The sequence below is a fragment of the Periplaneta americana genome, chromosome 15, assembly GCF_040183065.1.
Source record: "Periplaneta americana isolate PAMFEO1 chromosome 15, P.americana_PAMFEO1_priV1, whole genome shotgun sequence".
Classification (NCBI taxonomy): domain Eukaryota; kingdom Metazoa; phylum Arthropoda; class Insecta; order Blattodea; family Blattidae; genus Periplaneta; species Periplaneta americana.
Window position 1 is genome coordinate 6408125 of NC_091131.1, and position 25358 is coordinate 6433482.

The 25358-nt window shown below is 35.0% G+C and overlaps 1 protein-coding gene across 7 annotated transcripts in view; it reads right to left on the reverse strand.

Annotated features, from left to right (window-relative positions):
• Positions 1-25358, reverse strand: part of LOC138715813 (rhotekin-like) — a 239584-nt gene that overhangs the window by 9234 nt on the left and 204992 nt on the right. For all 7 annotated transcript variants that reach the window (XM_069848905.1, XM_069848901.1, XM_069848903.1 and 4 more), the window contains 4 exons: positions 7889-8082; positions 5370-5585; positions 2035-2214; positions 529-623 (listed from right to left, as the gene is read on the reverse strand). In XM_069848905.1, the coding sequence (XP_069705006.1) occupies positions 529-623; positions 2035-2214; positions 5370-5585; positions 7889-8082 (685 nt within the window). The remainder of the gene's footprint in view (positions 1-528; positions 624-2034; positions 2215-5369; positions 5586-7888; positions 8083-25358) is intronic.

The window sequence follows — 25358 nt, forward strand, 5'->3', positions numbered from 1 at the left end:
TATGGATCTTATGAGATAGACATATTCTTAATACATAAAAATAATAAGAGTTTCTAGGCTTTCATAGTGACTGTGATCAGGATGCACCTTGTCCTGGAACTTGACACTTTAAACATTTCCCTCTGTTATGAGTTATCATTTAGAATAATTTAATCAACAAATTAATGCCTTGATTCCAGTACTTCACTGTGGGGTCATGAAAACTGTTCAGACATGGAATATTATGTCGTGATATGAATAAATTCAGGTTGTACAAGAACATTTGTGTGTCTACCAAAGGTATTATTACATACAACACTTTTAGCAACTTTCTCCATAAAAAAAAGGCAATTTCCGCAGTTTCTACATTAAATAAAAACATTCTGGAGGCATCAAACATTGTAACTTGGATTTAAGTGTTTTATTTAGGAACCAATAAAGACGGGCTTTGCATCAAACAAATCTTCCCTCGGAACATCACTTACTTCTTGTAAACATGCCGTTTAATTAACGTGCCCACTCAAGAAGAGGTAGGACATCAGGACTCACCGAGGTTCTCCAGCTGCAAGTCGTGTGTACGGATGCTATCGTGTATGTCGTCCAGTGATAGCCGAGCTGTGGCCATCAGTTCGAAGTGCGGACCTCTGGAAGCACAAGTACACGTTGAAATCAGAAAGCTGTACAAATTCAGTCATAGACAGCATCATCTTTTGCCAATTTAGCATTTAACTAATATTTGAACTTAAAATTTCATACATCTTGATTACTCAACTTTTGACACTGTATTATTTCGGAATATGTATGGTAAGACTTTCCTGTGTTAAATTGTAAAGTACCTCGTTTACATGTTTCGACCTATTTATGGGTCATCTTCAGAACCAGTTGTTGTTGGTCTTGGCGCCACTTGTTCTGTTTCCTGTGAGGGTGTGTTCGTGTGGTATAGTGTAGAGTCAAAGAGTGTGTGTGGTTTGAAGTTGAGTTGTGTGTTGAGAATTTCGTTGGGGTGTGTTTTTGTGTATCTGTATATTTCATATTGTTCTAGTGTGTTTAGTTTCTGGCTTTTTGGTTGGATGTGTATTATTTCCATGTCTGTGTTGATGTCTCTGTGGGTGTGGTTAGCATTTGTGATGTGTTCTGCATATGTGGAGGTGTTTTGTAATTTTGTTATGGCTGTGATGTGTTGTTTGTAAAATGTAACACCTGCAACAACTTCTACATAGGACAGACAGGCAGATCGTTTCAAACACGTTACAAAGAACACATCACAGCCATAACAAAATTACAAAACATCTCCACATATGCAGAACACATCAAAAATGCTAACCACACCCACAGAGACATCAACACAGACATGGAAATACTACACATCCAACCAAAAAGCCAGAAACTAAACACACTAGAACAATATGAAATATGCAGACACACAAAAACACACAACGAAATTCTCAACACACAACTCAACTTCAAAACACACACACTCTTCGACTCTACACTATACCACAGGAACACACCCTCACAGGAAACAGAACAAGTGGCGCCAAGACCAACAACGAGCACTTCTGAAGATGACCCATAAATAGGTCGAAACATGTGAACGAGGTACGTTGAAATTTAACAGAGGAAAGTCTCACCATACATATTACGAAGTTAAAATTTCAATTGTTCTTGTTTGTTCCATTTACTTCATATAATTTTTATGAACAAGTTTCATTTCTATTACAACGGCAAATAATTTAATTAGCATGAACTTAATTGCTAATCATTTATGAAGGCTGATCAAAAAGTTCCCAGATTGAATTTTCTCCCTATATCAATAGCTTTTATGGATATCTGTTAAACCCCTTCAAAATAATTTTGTTGCAGGGAGATGCAGTTTCTACTGATCATATCGAAATTGGCAATAGTTATAGAATTTTGCGTCTATCACATCAATCTAAACAGAAAAAAATAATTCAGCAACTTTTTAATAATGTACTTATAGTACAAAAGTGAATATAGAAACACTATGGTAAACCCTCCGTGTTAACATTACTGTTTACTTTAGAATCTACTCACATCTTCCCTGTGTTGAGCTCGTCACGCAATGAGGCAGCAAGTTTCTTGCCGACAGTCCGGCTGATGGAGCTGTGGATAGTCTTCTTGATCTTGCGGGGTGTGCTGGCCATGCTCAGATCGTCCTGAAGGATGTGACTGTACACCTCTAGCCGGAACTCGAAATCCGCTGGGATTTGATTACTGTAACATTGCAAACATCAGCCATATCAACTCAGTGATTCTAATATGTTAACAATCCATTCTATCTCCAAGTGTACTGCATGTAGTTTGGATTAAGATCGCGTAGCTTAGGTGTAGAAACAGTTACAGTACCCACTAGACACCAAGACGAATACACGAATGCAAATTAATGCAAAATTATTTCTTATTTTAATGCATTGACGGTTCAATATGTTGTTGATGTTTTCTAATGCCAGGCGTTTGACAATAGCCATTTGATCTCTTGCACTCCAATATTTTTCAAAGATATTATCATGGTCAGCCACTGAAGCACAGATTTTGAGGTGTTCCGAATCCATTTCTTGGTTTGAGTTGCACAATGGGCAGTTAGGGGACTGATATATTCCAATTCTATGCAGGTGTTTGGCCAAACAATCATGGCCTGTTGCCAATGTAAATGCAACTACAGACGATTTTCGTGGTAAATCGGGAATTAACTGTGGATTTTGATGCAGAGAGTTCCATTTTTTCCCTTGGGATTGTGTTATCAAATTTTGTTTGTTGAAGTCTAAGTATGTAGACTTAATAAATCTTTTTACAGAGGAATACGTAGATTTAGTAACAGGTCTGTAAGTAGCAGTGCTGCCCTTCTTTGCTAAAGCATCCGCATTCTCGTTTCCCAGGATTCCAAGGTTCAATATGTTCGCACCATTATAAACGAATTTTTCACTCCGTTCCATTACTCTTTCATCGTATGATGACGCAGAATATCTGCATGGAAATATCATATGTACTTTGGTACATTAAAATAATATATATGATATGCGTAAATCACTTCGTGATTTAAGATGGCGCTTATTCCATCGGATCCCGGCCAACTAGTCACTCATAACGAGTGCACCTCAGAACAGGTGTGGACTTCGGTCCTATGTTCATAGACATCTATGACGTAGTGCAGAGGGCGGCCACTGGAGGGAACCCAAGAGTTGGAGCTTAATCTGAGACGATTCTGTCCGACGCCGGGATGGTATCCGGTGTAGCTTAGTGGACAACGCATCAGCACGTAGAGCTGAAAACCCGGGATCAAATCCCGGCGCCGGAGAGAATTTTCCTCCGTTCCCTTACTCTTTCATCGTATGATGACGCAGAATATCTGCATGGAAATATCATATGTTCTACGGTACATTAAAATATATATATATATATATATATATATATAGATGTTCACTACATTAACACATTGATTATTGCCAGTAGCAAAGCTCTTAAGAGGCTTTTGGGGCTTAGCCTACTCAAAAAATTTGAGTTATTATATCTAGTAACAGCAGGCAAATAAGTTCGTAATAACGATGTATTGTACCACTTGAAGAGTTCGCGGGAAAAAAGATGAATGTCACATTTCTGTTAAGGATTAGATAATGATCTAATTGAGTCTATAACTGCAAGATGTAGTGCTGTTTCTATAGAAAATAAAGGAAAGGATTACTGTATTCGTGGTGATAATTCTCCTTTTTACCATTTTTCATAACAACAACATTAAATTTCGTAGTGATCCATTGAATTAGATAATGACATCAACCTTAACAAAACTGTGACATTCATCGTTTTTCCCGCGAACTCTTCACTTGGTTTCACTCCGATCCTTCCATATATTAAGTTCACTGTTGGCAGTCATTCCACGATGCACAGTTCAGTGCGAGGCTTGTGACAGAAGCCTCTAAAGGCATGGCTACGACCTTGAATCGCAAGCTTGAGGGGAGACTGGGGAGGAGGTTTCGATTCGCTACATCTCCGTCACAATAATACGTCGTGCTATATTGGTGTTCTCTGAATGTACTGTGTTGTTGAGTGTTAGTTTAATCAAAAGTGATTGCGTGTGTTACGTATTAATTTTGTATAAAATGGTTCACACTGAGAGAACATTGAGGTCATTATTTGTAGAATTAAAAGAGAAACTGTTTTCAAGTTGGATGCATGAAACAAAATACGCTTACAAAGATAGGAGATCAACACTACATTTATATATTAAAATAGCAGATGGAGGAAGACAAAATAGAAATTTTCAATTGTCGTGGTACAAGAAATATTTTTGGCTAACAGGGTGCTCTGAGACAAATAAGTTAAACTATTATATATGCAATCTGTTTGGAAGTCAAAACGAGTGGTCACCATCTTATAGGGGTCTGTGTCACAACAAATTTTGATAGAAAAGCTGATAACATTTACTCTACAAAAAGATACAAGGTAAGCAGATTTTTTCAGCCTACCCAGTATTTACACCTTAGCTTCGCCATTGATTACATTGCACAAAACGCACTTGAGGAGCAAAATGTAAAATTAATGAGTAGAGGTTCGAATGAGTCGCCATTCTTCACATGTTTCCCTCTTCATCCACTAGATGGCTTCTGACTCGGTGTAACAGGAACGGCAACATTGCAAACAAAATAGATTACATGTGTAGCATTATGTGAAAGATTAGGTTAGGTTAGATTAAGTGTACAGTATTACGTTTTTTATTTATTTTAGTAGGTTATTTTATGATGCTTTATTAACATCTTAGGTTATTTAGCATCTGAATCAGATGAAGGTGATAATGCTGGTGAAATGAGTCCGGGGTCCAGCACCGAAAGTTACCCGGCATTTGCTCATATTGGGTTGAGGGAAAATCCCGAAAAAACCTCAACCAGGTAACTTGCCCCGACCGGGAATCGAACCCAGGCCACTTGGTTTCGCGGCTAGAAGCGCTAACCGTTACTCCACAGGTGTGGACTAGTATTACGTCCGAGGTTAGGTTCGTATCTCATCCCATGCACGCCATTCTCCACAGTTGGTGACATTGAAAATCCCATCTTTTCCTTCCTCATATTACGTCACATCGAGGAAATATGGCGAACTTCTTCATTCACGCACAAAGAATTTCGTATATAGGCCTAATTAAGGTATGTTTGAGGAGGGCTGGGTGGGCATACAGCTCTCCTAGTGATCACATCCAATTTGCACTACTACATACTATAAATCCTAGCGATTTTCAAGGTATTTTAGGAATATTTTCTAGTGGCGCATACATATTGAATCTTTACCAATGGGTATAGCTTAAATAGAAAATACTTTCAGACGAAGTAGTGAAACATATTTCATTTCATATTATTCTGTTAGCTTCAGTCTTAGATACTCACAATATGAGGACGTCTGAGAAGGTGAGGTCAGTCAGGGAGCGGTCCACAGGACACAGCAGGCTTGTGTCGTAGATCTCGGTCCCGATGCGAGCCAGACAGAACACAGCGAAGCGCCGGTAATCCCCCTTGTTCTTGAAGTGGTCCGTGTCTCTCCAGATCAGGGGCATCCTGAGATCAGACAGCGACACGCGAGCTGTGCAGGGTTGACTGCTGTACCTGGAAAGAGCACAACAGACCCTTATTTTATTTATTTATTTATTTATGCCTATAACAGGGCAAAGCCCCAATTACAATAGACAGTACAAATATTCGTTTAAAAAAAAAAAAAAAACATAGATAACATGAAAAAAGAGATGAAACAGAAACAGATACAAGTGTAAATACAAATTAAAATGGAAAATGAGAAAAGGAAAGAAAAAGAACAGACAAATAGATACTACCTAAATAAAAGATACAGATATAAATATAAATGAAAAATACAAAATAAAATAAATGAAAAATAGTTAAATATAGATATCATAGCCAAAAATGTAAAATGTAGCTATAATTGGCAAATTACAGAGTAACAAACAGCAATATTATATAAAATTAACTACCTTCAGTATATCTATAAAGAAAATGTTTGTATTCCATGTAAGAAATGCACAAATCTAGATCCCATGTTTTACATATTTCATTGAAATTTGAACACATTTTTAACACTGGTGAATTTTTATGTAATGAAGTGTTTGGTTTTTAATATAACAATTGACGATTTCTTAAATGTGATGTTCTAGCGTTAATCTGGATTTGTGATAATATTTCGCTGTTATCCAGTAGACTGTTGAATATTTTATATAATAAAATATTATGTCCAACAGGAGCTTATTTCATAAAACTTGACAGGTGTGACAATACGACAATTATGGCAAATTTGTCAATGTGCCATATATCATAACTATTACAAGTTTCCCTTACATGACAAGCAAACTATTGTAAACTGTAAGACTTAAAAGAGCTTGTTTCATAAAAGTAACAATTTTTTATCTAATCTAATGTTTATTTTGGCGGCTAAGTAGTTCAGTTGCTAGAGCAGCTGGCTACGGACTAGAAGGTCCAGAGTTTGAACCCGAGTGGTGATGGTATTTAGCCCTGTGTGTGTGTGTGTGTGTATATATATATATATATATATATATATATATATATATATATATATATATATAATGTAAAAATTAAATCCATAACAATTTAGAAGTGTACTACTTCAAGTAAAATTGACTATATTGATCTATTGTTATTTCCGGCGTGACACATCCTCTTTACTTACACCTTACGAAGTGAAGGCTCTATAAAGTCTAGATAGATAGTATTGCCCGCCATTTTTGTTCTTTCGTTGCCGCGCTACCAGATGAAGAATCTATTTGCCACACCGTTAAACATTATCATGTCGTAGCTTCTACAATAAATCAAACGCACTGTAATTGAGCGGCAAATAACGTCCCCGTTTGTTTTCTGCGGCCAACGAAAGAACAAAAATGGCGGGCGATTACATTAAGTATTTATCGAGCCTTAGGAAGTGCATAACGTCCAACGTTTAAATGTAGACGACCTGCAACGTGATTGGCTGTCGGAAATACGACGGGACTATAATTTATAGTCCCGTCGCTCTAATTTCCGGCAGCCTATCACATTGCAGGTCGGCTACATTTAAACGTGTGCGTCTTGTGATTCGCTGATGAAGACGTTATTAATTTCTTAAGGCTCGACAAATACTTAATATAATCGCCCACCATTTTGGCTCTTTCGTTGCCGTTCGCAGAAAGCACACGAAGACGTTATTTGCCGCTCAATTATTTGCTGAATTACAGTGCGTTTGATTTATTATCATAGGAGCTACGACATGATAATGTTTAACAGTGTGGCAAATAGATTCCTCGTCTGGTAGCTCGGCAACGAAAGAACAAAAATGGCGAACGATACTACTTACCTAGACTTCATAGAGCCTTCACTTCCTAAGACGTAAGCAAAGAGGAGAAGTCACGCCGGGAATAACAGCGACGCGACTATAGTTTCAACTACGACATGCGCCAGATCTCTGCATTCTTTTTTTGTTCACCAGTTTCGTTATATTAGAGGAAAATTAGATGTGCTCCTGTCAAGTTAGAGCGACCGTCGTTCTTAATGAAATTCATTTTCGAGAATGTTTGCTCACATAGAAAGTAGAACCAAACACAGAACTCATACGTGCAGGGAAGACTGGCATGCTTTGTGATTGTTTTACAGAATTACTTATTCATTTTCCCATCGCTCTTCAAAATGGTAATTTTCCGAACGGTATTGCGCTAAATTTCACCCTTAGACACTGAATATAAATCCCCCCACCCCCTACCTTATCATATGAATGACGCGTGACGTTAAAGGGATGAATGACGTAATGCGGCCTGTGACGTATGGCGCAAGTGACGTCCAGTTCTGCATCCCTAGTCGCAAAAGATTTCAGACAATAATAATTCTAAGAGTGACATTTATAGTACACGCACCCCAGTGAACGCGTTGGCGCCTCCCGCTTGCGCCGCTGCAGTTCCGCCATGTAGGCGGACATGCGCTCGTTGGACGTCAGCAGGTTCTTGGCGGCCTCCAGCGTCTGTGTCTGGTGCCGGCACGCCGCCAGCAGCTTTGTCGTACCCTCCCGCATCTTGATCTCCAGGTCGATTTTTTGCTCCAGGTCGTATTCCTGCAACAATGCAATATTGCGTTTAGAAAGGAACTAGCGCGTTTCAAAGATAAACAATGCCATCAAATAGTTATATATAATAAAAGTAATTTGATACAGTTATATGAACACTTTTTAATGATTGAATAAAATTAATAAAATCGGTTAAAAACCATACATGTTTCGGAGGATTGCTCCTCCATCTCCAGTGGTAGTATCACGACTGTAACAAGAACATAAGGGCGGAATTCATAGTCGTCACTTATAAATGAGTGAACCCTTAAGTGGTTACTTATACTCATTTCTAATTCATAATTGTCCCTCATTCACATAATGAGTGATTACTTAAGTGAGCTGATCTGTACCCTTAAGTGACCACTCATTTTCAAAATGGATACTGAGAATGATTTTGAGGATTTTGTGGAGTTTGTTGAACGAAATGAGGAAAATATACGTGTCCCAAAAAGGTATATTAGAGACATGGAGAATCCTCTGGAAATGTATAGTGAACTGAAATTTAAGAAGCGATATCGTTTTCAGATCAATTCGAAGTTGTTGCTCTAGCCAAATTGATCGCTATTTATTTATTTATTTATGTCTATAACAGGGCAAAGCCCCAATTACAATAGACAGTACAGATATTTGTTTAAAAAAACATAGAATTGCAATTAACATGAAAAGAAGAGATAAAGCAAATACAAGTGTAATTACAAATTAAAAATAAAAAAAAAACAAGTAGATACTACCTCAATAAAAGACACAGATCTACATATAAATGAAAAATATTAAATAAAAATAAATTAAAAGGGGTTAAGTATAGATATCATACCCAAAAATTAAAATGTAGCTATAATTGGCAAATTATAGAGTAAATATAACACTATGTTAATAAATTCAAAATACAGCATTATATAGTAGGCCTAATAGGCTTAATTTATTTATTTAAGAAATTCACTACTACAGAAGACGTGTTCCAATTAGTAGGATATCTGATTATAACTATGACTAACACGCAACTAGAATTTAACATATCATGAAACTATTGCTGTATATAACTTATTCAGTACAATAATATTGATAACCCGTTGCTATAGCAACTCCACATGTAGAGCTGCTTTCGATTAGTTCAATGAGAGTCAGCTTTTGTTATGACGTCATGTCCGGCAGCTGTAAGTGAGCATTCATTACGTGAAAATAAGTGTTGTCTATGAATTCGGAATTGACTTAAGGGTTCCCTTATTATAAGCAAACACTTATTACTTAAGGGTTCACTCATTTTTTAAGTGACGACTATGAATTCCACCCTAATTGTGTAAAGCTCGTGGTTGATAATAAAATTTTTACAAAGATACATAATTTAAAAATCAACAATTGTTAAAAATAAAATGACCAAAATGTTGTTCAGTTCGCATGCATATTATAAACTTAAAACAAGATAATTGATTAAAATGATTATTTAAAATATTTAAAAAGCAATGTCTAATCGTAAAAATATATGCATTAAAAATGATTAACCAGAGAATAAATAATTAGTGTATGATGTTGAAATTAACAAAAAGCAATGTTAAAATATCAAGATTGTTAAAAGTGAAAAAATGTGACAAAACCTAAGTGTTAATCATTTTAAAGTATTTGGTAATTAAGATAAGTGATAAATTAAAATAAGAAAATAGGCATTTAAGATGTCTTAAACTATACTACCTAGATAAAACTTGTGTTCATGTTAATAAGTACAATGAAAAGTGGGAAGAATGGACAGAATTACAATCAAGATGTTGAACTCACCGCTGGTGGGGATGTTCGACCGCGTAACGTGTTCATATAACTGTATCAAATTACTTTTATTATGTATAACTATTCTACTCATGAACACTGTTGCATCTGACCTAACTTATGTAATTTAATAATGCCATCAAAATTAAACACACTTTCTCATTATAAATCTTGTGCAGTCTTAAAACAATTTCGTTTCTTGAGTTATCTGTTACATTCCACATTATGCTTGACATTCGATCTTCGTTACTTCACTCGATAGGCACACAGCCTTACACACTTCCTAACGTACGCAGAAACTCGCAAATTTACAGACAATAGCTATTCATGAAGTAACAAAAACAGAAAGAAAGAAAAAAATAAATGCCATAGAAAAAAATTAAGAGAGAAGGCTACGACAAGTACAGAAAACTCGAAGACATTTGACTTCACAACTTAACTTTTCATAAATTTATATGAAATAATATTTGAGGAGAAAAATTCGCTCCGGCGCCGGGGGGTTGAACCCGGGTCCTTGGTTCTACGTACCAAGCGCTCTGACTACTGAGCTACGCCGAATTCAATCCACAGTACCGGACCGAACCCTCCACCTTCAATGTTTCTCTTTGTGGCCTGACTCCAAGTTAGGCATATATGTTGACGTATATGTCCAATGTCAACTGCCATTATACTAGGAGCGCACTCAGCTGAGTGACTTGTTTGGCCGGGATTCCGCAGTAACGTGCACATTAATCTGTACAAATATATGCACTGCAGCTATAAGAATATTATAGATTTATTAATTTTTCCTACAGAATAATACCTGTAATACTGACAATTAATATTTGAGGAGAAAAATTCGCTCCGGCGCCGGGGATCGAGCCCGGGTCCTTGGTTCTACGTACCAAGCGCTCTGACCAGTTGACTACGAGTACTACGTAAATTGTGAAAAAAGTACTATAGTTTACGAGAAATCGCTACATGCATACATTACATTACATACACAAAAGGAGAGATCTATAACTGAAACTCGATTAATATATTTCAGTATTATTTGTATTTATCCTGGTAATAATGAACAGTTTGACTCGTAGACATTTTGTTTTTTCAGCATTAACTTCCCATGATTGTACGAGAAGATTCGAAGAGAACGGCAGTTACGTAGACTTTCAGCTCCCCACTACTACCAATAATGCACAACACAATGTCAATACGGCGGTTGCTGTCGCCTGCGATACAACGAACTTTTCTGTTGATTTTCGAGTTTGGCATTTTTTCCGGTTATTATATGCTTATTTAAGTTGTGTTAACTCTCGCTAGTGGTTTTATATTTTATTTTATCCGTTTTAATATTTATTTTATTATTGTAAATATTTTTGTTTTACCACTATTATTATTATTATTATTATTATTATTATTATTATTATTATTATTAATGAATTATTTTGTATTACAATCTTTGTATCATTTCTGTCACGATTATTCTATTATTATTATTATTATTATTATTATTACTATTATTATTATTATTAATGAATTATTTTGTATTACAATCTTTGTATCATTTCTGTCACGATTATTCTATTATTATTATTATTATTATTATTATTATTATTATTATTATTATTAATGAATTATTTTGTATTACAATCTTTGTATCATTTCTGTCACGATTATTCTATTATTATTATTATTATTATTATTATTATTATTATTAATGAATTATTTTGTATTACAATCTTTGTATCATTTCTGTCACGATTATTCTATTATTATTATTATTATTATTATTATTATTATTAATGAATTATTTTGTATTACAATCTTTGTATCATTTCTGTCACGATTATTCTATTATTATTATTATTATTATTATTATTATTATTATTATTATTAATGAATTATTTTGTATTACAATCTTTGTATCATTTCTGTCACGATTATTCTATTATTATTATTATTATTATTATTATTATTATTATTATTATTATTATTATTATTAATGAATTATTTTGTATTACAATCTTTGTATCATTTCTGTCACGATTATTCTATTATTATTATTATTATTATTATTATTATTATTATTATTATTATTAATGAATTATTTTGTATTACAATCTTTGTATCATTTCTGTCACGATTATTCTATTATTATTATTATTATTATTATTATTATTATTAATGAATTATTTTGTATTACAATCTTTGTATCATTTCTGTCACGATTATTCTATTATTATTATTATTATTATTATTATTATTATTATTATTATTATTATTATTATTAATGAATTATTTTGTATTACAATCTTTGTATCATTTCTGTCACGATTATTCTATTATTATTATTATTATTATTATTATTGTTGTTGTTACTATTATTTATATCATCAGCATTATTATTTGAACCCTGTAAAATTTATGTAGACTACTGGACTGTACCCGAGCACGAGCATATGCTCATTTCGGGTATCTATTCATATGTATTCAATTCAAATGTAAATTGTAAATAAATCTGAATTTGAATTTGACATAAATACATATTTAACATGTCAAAAATCGTATCATCGTTTCAAGGATGTTGAAAACGTGTATTTCCCTGGGAACCGCCATGCTACATGTTGCACTATCACATTTCCTTTTCTCTGTACTTCATATAGCGAGAAAGTAATAATAGTAGCAGAATAGGGGGAAGTAAACGTGGGAACAGCCGGGCTGGATGGGACAGCGCTTGGCCACGAATGTCACAGGATCCAGCCACTGACACTAGTCGCCTGATCGCAATAAAAAGCCGACGTGTGCAGAAAACGGCCGTCAGGGGGCGCTAGCAACGCAGGAAGTGCTCAGTTAAACTGCACTCTGCTGTTCGAAACTCGAGGAGACGGATCTCGTACCTCAGTGCTTGCAATTTTATTATTGTAAGTTTCCTCGAAAAAAAAAATGTCAATAGTTTAAATTTACAATTGAAATAAATATTTAGAATGGGAAGTTTTGAAATGAAAGCGCGAGATACATAATAGTAGTAGTAGTAGTAGTAGTAGTAGTAGTAGTAGTAGTAGTAGTAGTAATAATAATAATAATAATAATAATAATAATAATAATACGGGAATTTTACTGGAAGCAAGTAAAGAGATAGGTTTGGAAGTAAATCCCGAAAAGACAAAGTATATGATTATGTCTCGTGACGAGAATATTGTACGAAATGGAAATATAAAAATTGGAAATTTATCCTTTGAAGAGGTGGAGAAGTTCGAATATTTTGGAGCAACAGTAACACATATAAATGACACTCGGGAGTAAATTAAACGCAGAATAAATATGGGAAATGCCTGTTATTATTCGGTTGAGAAGCTTTTATCATCGAGTCTGGTGTCAAAAAATCTGGAAGTTAGAATTTATAAAACAGTTATATTACCGGTTGTTCTTTATGGTTGTGAAACTTGGACTCTCACTTTGAGAGAGGAACATAGGTTAAGGGTGTTTGAGAATAAGGTGCTTAGGAAAATATTTGGGGCTAAGAGGGATGAAGTTACAGGAGAATGGAGAAAGTTACACAACACAGAACTGCACGCATTGTATTCTTCACCTGACATAATTAGGAACATAAAATCCATACGTTTGAGATGGGCAGGACATGTAGCACGTATGGGCGAATCCAGAAATGCATATAGAGTGTTAGTTGGCAGGCCGGAGGGAAACGATAATAGAGAATGGATTAATCTTGCTCAGGATAGGGATCAATGGCGGGCTTATGTGAGGGCGGCAATGAACCTCCAGGTTCCTTAAAAGCCAGTAAGTAAGTAAAGTAAGTAATAATGATAATAATAATAATAACAATAATAATTCGAAATAGAGATGTAAGAATCAAGAATTTACTTCGTATTAAACAAGTAAATTTTTATTATAGTCTTCATTATATACTTGAGTCGACCCCAGCGGTAGTTAACAGAGATTGTGGTAAAAATAGAATCAGGTTATATTGTCAATAAATTTCCAGGGCATCTGAAATAAAAGCTGAATCACTACATTACTGCACTTATATTTTCCGGTAAACGCAAACACTTAACAGTTGCAGTACTTATTCTTGTTCGTCCGTCAGTGTATTCGGATACACAGAATGCTCTCTGTACGTCTACATTGTTTATGAAGGTGAGTGTATACATCAAATAGAGCGGAGCTATACTGTGGTAACTTGTAGCATTCCCCACAGGCCTTGATGGACGTATCATCACCACAGCATCGTTTTGCACACTTAACAAGAGACTGAAAGCTACACAGAGTTGTGGTGAATACGCTGAGAGGTGAGAGTATTAAAGATCCGCAACAGGAAATGTGATTTTTTTTTTTAGAATGTTGTGCTGTAGACAAACTGGAGTTTACACTGACACAGGCTAGAAGTGGACAATTTACAAAATTAACAGAGTCAACGGCCTATGGTCTATGGCGAGCTCTCGGCATCAAACCCTTTCATTTGATTACCTGGTTGCGTTTTTCCGAGGTTTTCCCCAACCAAAAGGCAAATGCCGGGTAATACTTTGGCGAATCCTCGGACCTCACCTCATCTCACTACATCTCGCCAAAATATTGTAAAAAATTTCACAAAATTGTAGAAAATTACTAAATTGTAAAACTGTAAAAATTTGTAAAAAATGTAATGGTAATGCACTCACATAAATATTAAATATTTAGGGCAAGAGAATGCCAAGCAACATATTGCAAAAATTAGGGCAAGAATATTCCAAGCAACAATTTTAAATTTAAGAATATCTTGACTCACATAAGGTATTAAAATGAACAAAACGTTACACATTAATGGGCAGTATCATCACTTTAAATAAATAATGAATAAGCAATTAGAAACATGTTTTTTTTTTAAATGAAATGCATACTTTGTCCAATCAACACATCTACATTTAACACTTTGAGGGCAATACAATGCCAAGCAACATTTAACTGTATTTCAGTTTTTGATGTTGATTCTTCTTCATAAAGTGGCAAATATTCAGAATAGAGCTGGAATTACTGCCTTATCATTTGATTCATTAGAAAACTTCAGCTTCCTCCAGTGCACCATTCTCTCCAAACTACCTTTGTTGCTTGACATTGTCTTCCCGTTATAGAAGATGCATGAAGTATTAGGGTAAGAACATACAACGGATAATAGGCTTTCTGTAGAAACTCTTGACACCATAATTTTAAATATATTTCCCATGGGATGGCATGATTAATTCAATTTGGCCAAAAATGTGGCTTGGCACTTTCAATTGTAATATTGTAAAATTTTTACTCGTTCCACATCTTAAAGCTTCATTGCTCATGTAAGATCTATGGAATAAAATAAATGAATGAAAAAAAAAATGAAAAAAAAAAAAAACAGAGGGTTCACTTTGCTACAATAAGCCGATTTCAGTGACTGATTGTTATAATTGAATTAGTACAGCTGAAGTTACAAATTTTCTGAATAATGCTACATTCACAGCTTGAAAACTGTATCACGTGGGAACAACATGCATTTAAATTTCCTCTTTTAAATAACCAGTCCTTTCACTTCCTGATGATCTTAAGATCCGATTTCACAGTAGCGTTTGAGACCGTTCTTGAGCGTCTCTTGAGAAAACGCTACAAATCTGAAACGCACTTGAGACTCTGCCAGGATATCATTGAGACTGGGGTGAGACTGCCAATGAGCGGTATTGGCCCGTGGGACGATCTCAGTGGCAGTGAGAAAAATACGGCGGTTATTTAAGATGGCAATCGAGTTTGATTTTATTGGAAATGAAAATGAATAACAGTTGCCACGAAGATATTTGAGAGACAACGGAAGTCCACTAGAATTTTACAATGCTGAGCATTTTTACAAACGTTGCCCTAAGATTTTATGCAGCAGGAAACTTTCAAGTGAGTGTAACTTAAGGCCCATTCACAATGAAAATTGATATGATATATTTATTTGAAATTCAACTTTACAATTCACAGTTATGGTGGACCTTCACATTTCTGTTTTTCGATCCACCATCCCTTTACTGCATATAACTCTTTTCTATTCATGTATTCTTTGCCGAGAATTTCTTGATTACTTTCTAATGATCTGTTATGACTGAATTGCTATATGTCCTTCCCCCTCTATCCTCTTCTATTCTCTCCCTCCTACCTAGACTGTCTCCCATTTCTCGCTCACCTATTAAATATTGCATATTCCTTCCTTAATAATTTGCGTTTTTTATTTTCTTCTCTACTCTCAATTCCTACCTACTCTTAATCATTGTTTTCCCGCTATTTTCTCCTACATTACTTGCTGACTTTCCCGTTTACTCTATTTTACAACACTTACATTACTTATTTTTTTTCTGTCCTCTGTTTATTTACATATTTCTCTCTTTCTCTACGCTTCACTCCTAAATTTCCTATTTTATTATCTCTTTCCACATATTTATTTCTATAATACTCCTACAGTTATAGTACCCCTGATATTACTCCCAGCCCATAACATTGAAAAACATGACATATCTAATTCACTTAGGTTGGAATTCATAGTCGTCACTTATAAAATGAATGAACCCTTAAGTAATAAGTGTATGCTTATAATAAGGGAACCCTTAAGTCAATTCCGAATTCATAGACAACACTTATTTTCACGTAATGAGTGCTCACTTACAGCGCCGGACATGACGTCATAACAAAAGCTGACTCTCATTGAACTAATCGAAAGCAGCTCTACATGTGGAGTTGCTATAGCAACGAGTTATCAATATGATTGTACTGAATAAGTTATATACAGCAATAGTTTCATGATATGTTAAATTCTAGTTGCATGTTATAATGAGATATCCTACTAATTGCAACACGTGTTCTGTAGTAGTTAATTTCTCAAATAAATAAATTAAGCCTATTAGGCCTACTATATAATACTGTAGGCCTATATTGAATTTATTAACATAGTGTTATATCAACTCTGTAATTTGCCAATTATAGCTACATTTTACATTTTTGGCTATGATATCTTTACTGAACTCTTTTTAAAATATTTGTATTTGGTATTTTTCATTTATATTTAAATCTGTGTTTTTTATTGAGGTAGTATTTGTTTTTTTTTTTAATTTTTAATTTGTAATTACACTTGTATCTTTTTATCTCTTTTTTCATGTTATATACAATTCTATGTTTCTTTAACAAATATCTGTACTGTCTATTGTAATTGGGGCTTTGCCCTGTTATAGAAATGAATGAATGAATGAATGAATGAATAAATAAGTACCTGTAAGTACGTAAATAAATAACGATCAATTTGGCTAGAGCAACAACTTCGAATTGATCTGAAAACGATATCGCTTCTTAAATTCCAGTTCACCATACATTTCCAGAGGATTCTCCATGTCTCTAATATACCTTTTTGGGACACATATTTTCCTCATTTCATTCAACATAATCCTCAAAATCATTCTCAGTATCCATTTTGAAAATGAGTGGTCACTTAAGGGTACAGATCAGCTCACTTAAGTAATCACTCATTATGTGAATGAGAGACAACTATGAATTAGAAATGAGTATAAGTAAACACTTAAGGGTTCACTCATTTATAAGTGACGACTATGAATTCCGCCCTTAATTACACTTGCAATTTCTGTCTCATTCCACTTCACATTTGTTCAGATGATTTTTTTTTCACTTTAATTCTCTTGTATTCATTGTTTGATAGTCTATCTTATTATACTCTTACCCTATCTTCTTATATTTAACACTTTCCTCTCTGTTCCTTTTCTTACACTTTTGCCACCCCTAACTTTCCTGCACTCACTTTTTAGCACTCTTCTTCTTCGCTAATAACCTCTCCAAAGCCCTATCTATTCTGTCCTCACAATCACTAATATCTGGTAGTCGCTTCGTTCCTTCACTCGTTCTTCACATGTCTTCTCTTGCATTTCCTCCATTAGTCTTGTCTATGCTCCTGACCTCAGACACTTCCAGCTGTTTCCCTAATCCTTAGTCCGCAGTATTAACAATGAAAATTAAACAACCGTAACATAAACACAGAAGTTTGTGCCCACGCTACCAAATGGGATCATTCACAATGATTCAAATAAGCACTGACATAAACATGCAAGTTTGCAAACTCCAAACTTTCATGCTTATGCTTACGTGATTTGCAAACAGAACACAATCGTGGAGCGCTGAAGTATATCACAGAATATGAGGAAATGGCGCCGTTGTTATGTTTCCATGGTTACCAAGTATGTTTGCTGTTATGTTTATGTTCCCATCGTGAATGACGGCACGACTTCTTGATTTTACCGTAACGTTTATATTCTTAAGTTAATGCTCACGTTACGTTTAATTTTCATTGTGAATGAGCCTTTACACCTTGCCATAATTAGACAGGACACGAAACTTTATTCCAGTAACCTACAGAGTACTGAAATTACAAACATACTCTGAAATCAAGATAAGTCATTATAACATGCAAGGCGACATAAGACTGATCCCGTACGACGGAACTTCTCGACGACAGCTAACATTGTTGTGTTATTTGTCAACAGTAATCTCACTAGACGTTTAGATTTATCTAGAGAAAATCAAAACTCGAGTGGGATTTAATTGACTATTACACGATTAGAAGAAAGTATATAAAGATTAGAAATAACGAAGTACTCCAATACAATAAAATATTATTTGACTTACGAAAATACAACTGTCTTCAAATGTATTATTGTACCATCTCAACATTACAAATATTACGCTAAATGCATGCTAGATGGCAGTAGTGAGCAATGCCTTCTCGTCGAGAAGTTCTCGATCTATTATACACGATGGCAATGTTACTAGTCAAGAAGGCTTTGTTGATTGTTTCATTTTTATTAAAATGCAACATTCCACTTCAATTATCCGAATCCCAGTAATCAACGTCACTTGACAGATGATTTTCAATAAATCTTAATATTAAACAATCTCTGATACGTGACTATCCATAATATCATATAGCAGAAGCTATAACATAACCTAACTAATATACAAAAGTGTTAGAAAAGTTTTAATTAACGACGATGACATAAAAAATAAACATGAATAATTTTAAAAGGAATAATTATTGAATGTACAATTTTCAAATTTGAATGTGGTTGGTGGTTCAATTGATGTTATATTGGACGTGTGCGTAATAGAAGTGGAACTCGTTGATTTAGGCCTACATGGTGTATTCAACTTATTCAGGATTTCCGAATGGTGCTCTTCATTTATTTGTAAATCGGATTTCAGAAGATGCATAGGTATGATCAGTGATTTTTATTAATTCTTGTTCTTGAATGCCAATGCGAGTCATATTTGAAACTGCTGTGCATCGACTGGAGTGGTTTGTAATTTTATATATAGGCCTATATATTTTTTTTTTGACGTCCAGACCAGCGCAGTTTCAAATGTTGGCAAACAAAGAAAAAAAATGCTAGGGACGCGATAAAATTGTGCGATAAGCAGCCATGATTGGTTGAAATACGCCCTTTCGTACCGTTTTATTGGTCAAAAGTAGTATGACGTAGTAAGAGTGTAATAGTCATTGTTAAATCGCTCCTGGTATTGTTCTTTAACGTGGAGCAAGCTCGGTCCATTCTGACGCCCCATTCCGTATGACCGGAAATAATGATCCACAATAAACACCTTCTTCTCTGTTGTGAGAACCATAATTGCAGAAATCAACACCGTACTGAATTCACAATATGTCAAACTATTGTATACAATAAATAAATACTTCGTTGCTAGGGAAACGTGGACAACAGATGAGCGATAATTTCAGTAGTATGAGTTTCCCGGCAAACTAGATCGGTATTCTGTCGATGTTTAACAGAAATTTTCATTCTCTTGTTCTCCTTTTCCAAGTCCTTCACACCTCTACACCTACCTACCTTGCCTCCCGTTTCAGTTACCTGTCATCATAATCTCTTCACACGCACGCAAAATAGCCGCATACTAGCCATACCAACACATAAGACATCATCGTATTCATCATCATACACAATCTCGCTCTCGCGCTTGTGGAATACCCTACCCAGTGACATCAGAGACTGTCGGAATTTAGTAGCGTTCAAAAGAAAACTTATAAAGCATTTTCTTACTGCGTAGAGTAGGTTTAATTTTTACTTATTCAATAAAAAAAAATGTTTCTCTCTTCTTAACTTTTACAATAAACTGTCTAACTTTTAGTATTAGTATTAGTATTTATTTATTTAACCTGGTAGAGATAAGGCCGTCAGGCCTTCTCTGCCCCTCTACCAGGACATTCCAACTAAAGGGTGCGTCAGAAAGAACGGATGGATTTCAAACTATCGATACGCAACGAGGAGAGAGATATAGTGAGGGGGACCACGACTGTTGGGTCAGCCATAGAATGCAGTTTCAGTTGAGAATATGGTGTTGGTCTGGTGTACAACGTGCTTTCATCGTAGAGACATTTTTGAAAAATGAAGAGTCTGTGATCGCCACTCAGGACTCATTTCGACATCGGATGTCACGCTAGGATTCCAACTCGGAATACAATTTTGCGGTGGGTGGCTTCATTTCGTATCACAGGTTCAACATTAAAGAAGAAATCACCTGGACGAAATTCTATTGCACTGAGATTGTCCGAGGCTACGGTAAGATCTCGCGCCCTGCGACTTCTTTCTTTGGGACCATTTGAAGGCGTAAGTTTGTAAACATCGATCACATACACTGGACGAACTGAAGACAGCGATTCGTGAAGAAATCGTGGCAATTGCACCAGCTATGACTGTGAAAGTGATGGCGAACATCAGAAAACGCCTCGATGCCTGTATTGAAAGCCAAGGACATCATATGGATAATGTTGTTTTACATAAATAAACTGCATGTATTGGTGAATATGTTGATAACAATAAATTTTTGATTTGATGAATCTTTACAATTTTCTTGCCATGTGAAATGCATCCGTTCTTTCTGACGCATCCTGTATAATATGAACAATAAAATTACAATTAGTATTAAATTTACAATTACAATAAAAATCAAAGTACGAAAAGATTACCTCACTAATTAAAGCTAGATAATTTATCATAGAAAAACAAAGAATATTTTATATTTACTGAATTACAAATTAAACCTAGAATAACAAAATTGTATAGCGATTAAATTACTGAATATTGAAATATTTTGTGATAGCTTAAAGAAACTATTTACAACAAATCAATTACTGACCAAGTGCCTAGTAAGTTTGCGTTTGAATTCAATTTTATTTCGACAGTCCCTGATGCTAGCAGGTAGCGAATTCCAGAGTCTGGGCAGGGCTATTGTGAAAGAGGATGAGTATGAGGAGGTGCGATGGGATGGTATTGTTAGTATTGTTTCATGACGAGAGCGTGTGTTCAGATTGTGATGGGAAGAAAGGTAAGTGAAGCGAGACGACAGGTACGAAGGAATAGAAGAGTTCAAGATTTCGAAGAGAAAGAGAAGTGAATGTAAATTTCTTTTCTTATCTACTTTAAGCCAACCTATTGCTTCCAGGGATGGGGTAATATGATCATATTTACGAACATTGCTTACAAAACGTACACACAAATTATGAGCACGTTGAAGTTTCGTTTTGTTGTCGCTGGAGAGGTCAGTCAGTAAAATGTCAGCATAGTCAAAATAGGGAAATACAAGTGTCTGCACAAGGGACTTTTTTAAGCAAGAGGGGAGATGAACATTTATCCTATTTAGCACATGGATAATAGAATATATTAATCAGTTAATCTTTTAGTATTTTGATTTTTATTGTATTTGTAAATTTAATATTAATTGTAATTATAATTGTAATTGTATTCTGAATATTGTCGTTGTAATCCCCTGGTAGAGGGGAAGAGAAGGCGTTATGGCCTTATCTCTACCAGGTTAAATAAATAAATAAATAAAACAGGGATTCCACTTTTCAGCTGCATAAAGAATATCGAAATGATTAGCTCATACTCCAATGAACATTTTTGATGCGTGTCCACGAAACTGGCCAGAAAGGCACCTATTAACACATTGGGTGCAAAACAGCTGAATGCATATTGTTCGGATGGTGGTGCGGGAAGGCGGAAGGTATACTTAATGTGGGAGAATTGTTACATCTGGAGCGAGCATAAAACACCAACATATAAATTTAATGGCAATAACAATCAAGGCTTCTTTGTTCTATTTTTAAACTCTTTCTCCTTTTTACAACTCTTTTTTTGTACGCTTATATAAATCCAGCCCTACTCAAACGATTTTTCCACCACATCCTTCCTCACACACCGACGGGAAATTACCCGCCGTCTACGAAGGTGAAGGTAGACATTTTTACCTTCTCGTTCTTTTTTGGGGGAGGAAAATACACGTTTTGGGCATAAGTCATCTATTCATCTGTATATATTAGGCCTATATTGATTTGTGCTGACTACTGGAAGAATTTTATAGCAGAAATTTAATTATAAAAAAAGACATGGCGATTTAACCCAAATCAAAGGCAGTTATTTCCCTCGTGGCTTTTCGTATTGCGTAAAATTGCCGTTGTAAAGCTGCGGTAGACTGCCACAGAATGCGAAATGGCGTGCAGAACATGCTAGTTTTCCTACTAGCATTCGTAGAATGTAATGCAACCTTAGACACACTAAGGCCCTGCTAGCTGCATAAACAATAGGCGATGTTATCTACTTGTGGCTACTTGTCATGAGATCTCGGGTTCGATTCTCGTCCTGAGCATGTAAATTTCATCTTAACGAGACTATTTAATACTTTCACTCGTAAAAATCTAGAAGCTAAGTGAATGAATATAAAGTATTCCTATTAGCAGGAGTACCCCAGTTTTCAAGTCAAAGTTAAGGCGAAAGAAACTGGTCACCCTACTCCATTAACTCCTGGTTTAGTTGCCTCATTAATGACTTCTTGGTGTCACTTATGAGGTTCAAATCCTGCCTTCGGACAGTTGACAAAACAACAACCATCCCTACATTTTGACAGTTAAACATGAAAAAGAATTAAATTGTTTATACTTATTCGTACGCCTTTTTCATTAGTTCTCACGTTTTTTGTTTTCTATCGTCGCCTGGCAACCTGTATTTTGTTAAGTTTATTTATACATGCTTTAACATCTGTGGTCATATCGCGTGTGTAGGATCTTTGGATATATCAGTAGGCTCTTTTACTGTTGTTGAATTTCTGTTTCTATTGTCGTGTGTTATAGATGGCTTGTGTTCATGTAACTGATTTTTTATTTTGTTTTAATGTTTATAATATTGGTGATTGAGACGGTGATGATCCGATATTTGCCTTTGTGACTGTGGGAAACCACGAAAGACCACAGCCACGGGCTTTGAACCCGGTATCTCCCGATGCGAGTCTCAAACGTTACCGTCTGAGCAACTTCGCTCAGTATTTTTGTTGTTGATTAGAGCTGAAGAGAGTAAAACTACAAAGACTGTTGCTGAGTACATTTATACATGCTTTAACATCTGTAGTAACACAAACTACGAGTTATATTAAGGAACATTACGGTTATGTATTAAAAACATATTCTTTACAAATTTAAAACATGACATAGGAATTCTGAAATGGCTGTATTACTGTCTAGCCAACAATGGAGCACATTTTCAACACTTAATTTAGTAAATTTAATTAATAAAAATTTAGGAAATTATCCAAAATAAACTGTTTTTTCATTCTACAACCAACTCAAAATAACAACAATCCAGGTTGCCATGCGACGATAGAAAACAAAACATGTGAGAACGAATGAGATGTATAAACAATTGAATACGCTTTAAAATTGAAGTGCAAAACATTTCAAAAGAGAAGTAGGTGGGTTGAGGGGGGTGAAACCTAAAATGCAATTAACATTGGTCTTAAACTTCTCCGTAAATATCTAAGTTGACGTGTTTTTTGTTCAAATTAAATTAAACTGAAATAAATAGTTATTTGGACTTGGAAGTTCTGAAATGAAAGCTTGGTTGTGAAAAGCGCAGAACGTATTTACTTCTATAAACATAAATAATAATTTTTATGGTCGACCATGCCGAAATGTAGTAATTATACAGCTGGTAGCAGCTCTTTAATGAACCTCATTAAAGTACAGCTATTCATTTAAGTTCAGGTTTTCCACCAATCAGAAAGCAATACGAAAGCGCAAGTATCGATTATTCTCGGATATGCAATCGAAAGACAACTAGCGAAACGTCACGGAGGCTGGAAATCCAATACTGTCGCAGGTTATGTTCTTTTACTATAATAATTAGCGTTAATTGTAAATAATATTCAAATAAATTCAATTTGTCATCCCGTTTTTGAATGTCTAAACCAATTTCAAGGTTATATCAAGGTTAATGTTTATTTTACTCTCTAGATTATATCAAGGTCAATGACATTCGTTTCTTGGAAAAAAATCAATACTTTCGCGTCTGCGCACATCTCACAATTTACGAGATATTGCACAAGGTAAGTTCCGCTCCTCAGTTAACAATAACATGAATACTTTTGAATAATTTCAAGTTAGAAATATGGACGAGCATAAAAAGTCGTATGAAACTTGCCTATAATGGTAATTAAGACGCTCGTATGAAAATTATGAAACTCGCCTGCGCTCGTTTCATAAACATACTCGCGTCTTAATTACTACCATTATAGGCTCGTTGCATAATGTACTATGGCGTAACTGTATCAAAACAAAGCGATGCTTTCGAATTCGAGAAGAGAAGGATTATGTTATTGCTTATTAGGCAGTGGTCGCGCGCGATGTCACGTGGAACAGCAGCTGTATTTGTTACTGTGTAAAACTATGAAAACAGAACAGTATGGTCACTTCGTTGAACTCTGGGAAATGCAGGGCTCTGTGTACATTTTCTCTTGACACTGGCCAGTAGTATTAGTAGTAGTATTTATTTATTTAACCTGGTAGAGATAAGGCCCTCAGGCCTCTCTGCCCTTCTACCAGGGGATTACAACTATAACATGAACAATAAAATTACAAATAATATTAAATTTACAATTACAATTACAATAAAAATTGAAGTACGACAAGAATATCTTATTAATGAAAGCTAGACATTTTATCATAGAAGTTAAGAACAAAGAATATTTTTGTATTTACTGAATTACAAATTAAACATACAATAACAAAATTCTATAGTGATGAAATTACCGGATATTGAAATATTTTGTGATAGATTAAGAGAACTATTTACAAGAAACCATGTCTGAACGAGTCTCAATTACTGACCAAGTGTCTAGTAAGTTTACGTTTGAATTGAATTTTATTTCGACAGTCCCTGATGCTAGCAGGTAACGAATTCCAGAGTCTTGGCAGGGCTATTGTGAAAGAGGATGAGTATGAGGAGTTGCGATGGGATGGTATTGTTAGTATTGTTTCATGGCGAGAGCGTGTGTTCAGATTGTGGTGGGAAGAAAGGTAAGTGAAGCGAGACGACAGGTGCGAAGGAATAGAAGAGTTCAAGATTTCGAAGAGAAGGAGAAGTGAATGTAAATTTCTTTTCTTATCTAGTTTAAGCCAACCTATTGTTTCCAGGGATGGGGTAATGTGATCATAT